The following is a 7,304-nucleotide window of genomic DNA, read 5'->3' on the forward strand; positions in this document are numbered from 1 at the left end:
TCATAGAGTCAGTATGACAAATACTTTTAATATTGTGTAGTCCGGTCCCAAGTTAGATGAAAAACTTGATTATAGTTATTGGAAGACTTTGATGTCTACCCATTTGAAGGCCCAGAACCTGTGAAATTTCATTGAGCTGGGTTTGCAAGATGGAGCAGCTGCTGCCTAAAGGAGAGATTAATTTGCACTATCTCAAATTCATCAAGGTGTAGATTATACGATGTTTGCCAAAATAGCAAATGCCAAAAGTGCAAAACAAACATGGAACACGTTGAAACCGTCGTACAATGGTATAGATAAATTCCAGAAAGCAAAGTTGCAATCCTTGCGAAGAGATTATGAAAGGTACGAGATGTCTAGTTCAGAAACTGTTGAGAAATATTTTACTCGTGTTACAGATCTTGTTAAGATGAGAGTCTATGGAAAAAATATGCTTGATAGTAAAGTGGTGGAGAAAATTCTTCGCACCATGTCGATGAAGTATGACCATGTGGTGACTACAATACTAGAGTCCCACGATATGGATACCATGACAATTGCAGAGTTGCAAGGAATCATGAAATGCCACATCAGAAGAATATTGAAGAAGTCAGGAAAATCAACCGAAGAAGCTCTGAAGAGCCGGGTGAATTTAAACAATGTTACAGAATCAAGCCGTATATAAGAAGGACGAGGTCGTAGTTTCAATTTTCAAAGTAGAGCCAGATAAAGTTTCAGAGGAAGAGGTCGCAAAAATTACAACCAAGGAAGTTATAATAATTTTACACCACCTAATGTAATCAACGAAGAGGTGGAACAAATTTCAGACATGCCAATTGAGGAAGAGGTCGAGACAATTTTTATCAAGAAAGAACCAACTTCAAATTCAACTGTTTTTATTGTGGAAAGTATGGACACAAAGCAACAAATTGCAGATTCAAAATGGTGAATAACAATCAAGCACACATTGCAGAAAATTAACATCTAAGTACTGATGATAATCCGGATACTCAAACTTTATTTTTTACAAGTAATTCATGTGCTGAAGATGAAAATATATGGTACTTGGATAATGCCTGTAGTAATCATATGTCTGGTAGAAATGAGTTATTTTCTTCATTAGATGATTCGGTTAAACTATTATTGAAATTTGGTAATAGTACAAAGATTCCTATCAAAGAAAAATGGCACATACTAATTAGATTGAAGGACGGTTCTCTGAGTTATATTTCTGATATTTTCTGTACTCCTGAACTTTATTACAATTTATTGAGTATGGGATAGATATCTGAGAAGGGATATAAGATGATAACTTATCGTGGATATTGCACTGTGTTTGACAACAACGGAAGCTTCATAGATAAATTAAAGATGACTTTAAATAGAATGTTTCCATTAAAAATTCAACATGTCAATCCCTCTTGCATGAGTTCTATGATACTTGATGATAATTGGTTGTGGCATATACGGTTTGAGAATTTTCATTTTTCTGGCCTAAACTACCTGTCAAGAAAAGAACTTGTTTTTAGTCTACCATGGGTTCATATTTCCAATTGTGTTTGTGAGATTTGTTAACTAGGAAAGAAGCACAGAGATTTATTCCCTACAGGAAAGTCATAGAGAGCCAGAAGATAACTTGAAATTATGCATTCAGATCTCTGTTCTGTAGAAATTCCAAGCAACAATGGTAGCAGCTACTTTATTACTTTTATTGATGATTTTAGTAGATATACATGGGTATACTTTCTGAGGTAAAAATCACAAGCATGTGATGTCTTTAAGACATTGAGGCGTTTGTCGGAAAACAAAGTGGCTGTAAAATCAAAATCCTCAGAACAGACAGAGGAACATAATATCTTACATGTTCGGAATACTTTAAGCAACACGAAATTCAATACCAACTAACAACTAGATATACTTCTAAACAAAATGAAATTGCTGAAAGAAAAAATCGAACCATCATGGATATGGTTAGATGCATGCTTAAGTCAAAACTATTGAGTTTAGTGAATTAAACTATGATGATGACTAAATATTATTGGATCAATGTTAAATTGTTTGTGTGATCTATTTGGTTTAGGGTGCAGAGTTAATGAAATCACATTGGCCCATTAAGCATGAAAAACAAGCCGACACACGCACACGCGCGCACGCGCACACACGCGCGCGCACACACACGCGCGCGCGCACACATATTCAAGCCCGATACCAAGCTCAACCATATCAAATTCACTCCAAACTCAATCCAAAGTTTGAACAGCTGAACCTTGAGAAAGAAAGGAAAACTTATTGACCCAATATCTATAATAAGCCCAATCAGTGGACCAGCACCCAAATCCATTCATCTCACTAACTTGGTACCATCTCATTAAACTTCCATTCATTTTAATCCATTCTCACATCCACCAAATAAAAAAGAATTCTCTCTTTTCTCTCTTCTTTTTCTTTCTTACCACATCAATCTCTGTAATAAGAAGAAAGAAAGAGAAAAGTTCTAGAGTTAGGGCACGGTCAAAAACAAAAAGGTTGTTTCCAAATTTAAGCAAGAAGAGAAAGTAAATGGACTACAACAAGCGGGAAGATCTCATTTGAGCAGAAGATCACAAAAAGGTGATTTCTCCATTTGTGCTTCACCAAGAAATTGTGAAGAAATCCTGAGTCTCAAGTACCGTTTAAGAAACTATGAAGAGAGTGAAGTCAAGGATGCTCAGTGGTTCATCAACGGCCAAGAAACATACTTGGGGCCAAAGCAAAACTCAACGGCCCAGTTCAAGATTCTTGAAGAAAAAGGATGAGAGAGAAAGGTAAGGTTGCATGTCATTGCTTCTGCTCTCTCTCACCTCTGTGAACGTCGTTGCTGATTCTGATTGTTGGAGAAGAAGACAAACCAAGTGCTGAAGATGGTTTAAGTCTTGGAAGCTTCACTCCTCTATAATAAGGGTGAATGGCCAATGATTGAGCAAGAGAAAAAGAGCACTAGTTTCAGTCCTCATAGCTCCCTGGGCTGTTCTTGTTCTTCTCCTTCATGGGTTTCATGTTGTATTTTTTTTTCCAGTTTAGTTTGTCTGAGTTTTATTAGAAAAAGACAAACATGGTAAGGTTTGTAAGAAAAAGTCAACGAGTGAAAAAAGGCAAAGAACTAGACTTGGAAAAAAATTTCAAAAATCCTTTGTTAGCATTTTTGTTTTGTGTCATGATCCTGAGTGGATTTTCTTGCAAGTTGGGTTAGCACTTTGCAGTTAAAAGCTAGGGTGAGTCCTAGTCAAGTTTAGGTTGGGTTAAAATCTGGACTTGTCCCAGATAGGATTGGGGTATATCCTAGGAAAAGTTGGTGATTATAATATGTTGAAAAGATAGTGAAATTTTGTCACTGTTGTGATGGAGACTAGATGTAGGCTACATTGCACTAGGTAGTCGAACCAAGATACATCTGTGTATCATTTTCTACTCTCTTCTCTATTTTTGGTTCTGCAACATAGAAGACAAAAATAAAATATCTCCTGATTTTCTACTCAATAATGTTTCTCTATAATACTTACAAGTAACTTTGTTCTGGCTCGTACCATTTCAGGAGACAAAATCAAAGTATCTTCTGTGATCTCTCAACAGAAAGCAAAGTTACAAGCAAAACTAAAAGGAGGCCAAGATTTAACTCTCCTTCTCTTAGCCACTAATTACCATTAAAAACAAATGCCTAAAGGGTTTTGGGCAGAAGCAGTCACAACATCAGTTCATATTTTAAACTGGTGTCCAACAAAAAGTGTTCGTGATAAAACTACTGAGGAAGCTTGGAGTGGAAAGCAGCCTTCCATTCATCATTTTAGAGTCTTTGACTTATGCCCATGTACCAGATCAATTAAGGAAGAAGTTAGATGACAAAGGCAAGAAGTGTATCTTTATCGGCTATAGCACAAACTCAAAAGCATACAAGCTGTATAATCTAGAATCAAAGAAGGTAATCATCAGCAGAGACATGACATTTGATGAGAAAGGCATGTGGGACTGGGTCAAATACATGTGATGATGAAGAAGAAAGACAACCAGATACAACCGAACAACCAGAATCATCTAGAAGACCTCAAAGAGAGCGGAGACTACCTGTTAGATTAGCGGATTATGAAGTTAGCAATGACAACGATCCGTCCGATGAAGAAATCATAAATTTTGTTCTATTTTCAAATTATGAGCCGTTGAACTTTGAAGAAGCCTCTAGAGATAACAATTGGAAGAAAGCAATGGAAGAGGAGATTCATGCCATTAAAAAGAATGACACATGGGAGCTGACAGATTTACCAGCAGATAAAAAGCCGATTGGAGTAAAATGGGTTTACAAAACTAAGTACAGACCCAACGGTGAAGTTGATCGTTTCAAAGCAAGATTAGTTGCTAAGGGATACAAAAAAAAAATCAGGTATCGATTATTTTGAAGTATTTGCTCCTGTTGCTAGATTAGACACTATTCGTATGATTATTTCACTCTCTGCAGGATATGAAGTTCCTGGAGAAGAAGATAAAGTTTACAAGTTGAAGAAATATTTGTAAAGGTTAAAATAAGAACCAAGAGCGTGGTACAAGAAGATTGATTCTTATTTCACTCAGAATGGTTTCAAAAGATGTCTATTTTAGCATACACTTTATATCAAGTTCATTGAACCTGGAGATATCTTGATCGTGTGTCTTTATGTTAATGATTCAATTTTTATTGGCAACAATTTGAAGATAATTGCAGAATTTAGGGAGGATATGATAAAGCACTTTGAAATGATAGATATGGGCTAGATGTCTTACTTTCTTGGTATTGAAGTAGTTGAAAAAGATGTTTGGAATGATTAATTTTGCAAGTTTGATTTAAGAGAGGCAATGTTAGTAAAAACTAAATCAACTTACACCATACTAGAGCTATCATGAAATTAGAAGTTACAAGAATTATAAGTGAAGAAACTAGAAGTTAAAAGAATCACAAGTCACACTTTATCTTCTAGTCAAAATTAGAGGCTATAAATCAAGTTAGAAGAATCATAAAACATCTATATATATAACAAGTTGTACTAATCACCTCCATACTAGAAGAATCATGAATTGCATTGGAAGCTTCAAGTTGATGACTAAGCTTGAAGAATTTTTAAGATGTTTATAATAGTTGTGCTAGAAATTACAAGATGTCAACTAATAAAGATATGCAAAAGTTACTTCTTTGAATAGTCAAAGTTAAAAGTTAAATTAGATAAATGTCTATTAAAAAACTAGTAGAATCATGAATTATTAGTATAAAGCATTGTGTATATAAAGGCATATTTTTTGTGTTTCAAACAATGAAAAATGTGTTATGAAAATTGAAAGGTGTTCATTGGTTTTTTATTCTATGAGTGCTAGTAAATCTGAAAGATAAAAATATATAATAATATTATTTATATGGGCGCGTTATGCATGTTGGGTGCAGATCCGATATAGTGGTACGTGAAGTAACTGTAGTTGCTTTAAGCTATTTATAATAGCTTAAGCTCACTCGTTGCAGGAGGGCACAGCAAAACACAAACTCAAATCTGTATAAGAGGCAACCAAGTAAGTAATCCAAAGCTTCTTGTAATTTGTAAGTGACATTTCTCTCGTGAGTGATTTAATTAGAATTTGACTAAAATTTTGAGCGTCATGTGAGTGATATATATTAGCTTGTAACTTTTTTTTAGAACTTCTTCATGTTAAAATATTGGTGTTTTTCTTTTTATTTATTAACCTTTTTTGTTGATATATTAGTTATACTGGTAGGACTAATATAGCTGGAGCAACAACAAACCGGTTTATGTAGGCATCATATAGCTGGAGCAAAATAAGCGTTAATAATTTATTAAGGTGGATACACTCATGATGACATCTTCACATTAAGATAATATATTATGGACCTAATTTAATATGTTTGACTAAATATATTTAATTAACCATTTAAAGATTTACAATGTCATTTTCATATAAAGATGTCATCATGTCATTATGTGAGTATTCCCTATTAATTAATAGGAGCCACATAAATAAAGATGTTAAAAACGTCTTTTTTTAAAGATATTTTTTAAAAATTAAAATTTAACACATAAAATAAATTAAATTGTATTATTTTTATTAAAATTAGATCGGACAAATCAATTTAACAAAAAAAATTAATAAATTAAGTCATTTTTTATAAAAAATAATATTAATTTAGACGAATTCAAAATTTGATTCACTATTTTTCGATAAAATTAATTTGTTTGACCTAATTTTGACAAAAATAATATAATTTAAGTGATTATATATGTTAAATTTTAATTATTAAAAAATATCTTAAAAAAAAATGTTTTCTACATGGAGCATCCCTTAATTAATTATTGTTGCTCTAAACTATTCTTTAAGCTATTATAAATAGCTTAAGCTCAGTTGTCGAAGGCCACAGCAAAACACAAACACAAATCAGTTTAAGAGGCACCAAATTAAGCATTCCAAACTCCAAAAGTTGTTGTAATTTGCAAGTGAGATTTCTTTTATAATTTTGAGTATCGTGGGTAATATACATTACAATTTGATTATATCTTCAGTACTAGAAATTATAATAGGAGAGTGTCTTATTATGATATATTATATTATAATGCAGTAAATATTTTTAAAAATATTAGCCCGTAGTTTTTTTGTTCTCGTTAATTTAAAGATTTTTCTACGTTAAAATATTAGTATTATTCTCTCTTTTCATTAACCTATTTTATTGGTATATTAATTTCAGATAAATCTTTTAGTTCGCTTATGATTCGACTCTAATTAATTCCTAACAACATCCTTTGATTTTTTTTTTTCCAGCAAAAGAGAAAGACTAAGGACAAATTTCAGATCTTGTAAATCACATTCTTCACTGTCACAGGCAAGTAAGGTTTTATGCTTTGAGTCATATATTTTCAGAAACACTTATATTTTCAGTATGTCTTTATGTTTTGAACAATAATAATATGATGATCAATTCACAATAAGATTATCAAAAATGCTAGATACATTAAAAAATCAGCTATTATATATTTATGTATAAATATATATTTTTAGTCTCTTTTTATTGAGTATTTTGTATTCGGTTAGACTATATGTATTGACTACCATTCTTTACCTTAGCATAAGAAGTTTTTGTGGAGACAGCGTAAAACGAAGAAGAAAAAATTGGCCAAATAAAGAAGGAAATAGAGTATAAATTTATGGTGATGACTAGAAATTCATTTTGCAAAAAATTTTAAAAATCATAATGTACAAACTGTACTCATTTAGTTCAATTTATAAAAATAAAAAATATATAATATTAAAATCAGATCCTTAGA

General features: G+C 32.3%; 1 protein-coding gene and 1 long non-coding RNA gene across 2 annotated transcripts; both read left to right on the forward strand.

The window, feature by feature from the left end:
- LOC107607786 lies at nucleotides 221-664 on the forward strand. Its single transcript, XM_016309689.1, has one exon. It carries the CDS (start codon nucleotides 221-223, stop codon nucleotides 662-664), a length of 444 nt encoding a protein of 147 aa, XP_016165175.1.
- Nucleotides 6,411-6,863, forward strand: LOC110264383. Its single transcript, XR_002350499.1, has 2 exons — nucleotides 6,411-6,479; nucleotides 6,802-6,863. It is a non-coding gene; the product is annotated as an uncharacterized LOC110264383 (long non-coding RNA).

Source organism: Arachis ipaensis, chromosome B07 (assembly GCF_000816755.2).
Source record: "Arachis ipaensis cultivar K30076 chromosome B07, Araip1.1, whole genome shotgun sequence".
NCBI lineage: Eukaryota > Viridiplantae > Streptophyta > Magnoliopsida > Fabales > Fabaceae > Arachis > Arachis ipaensis.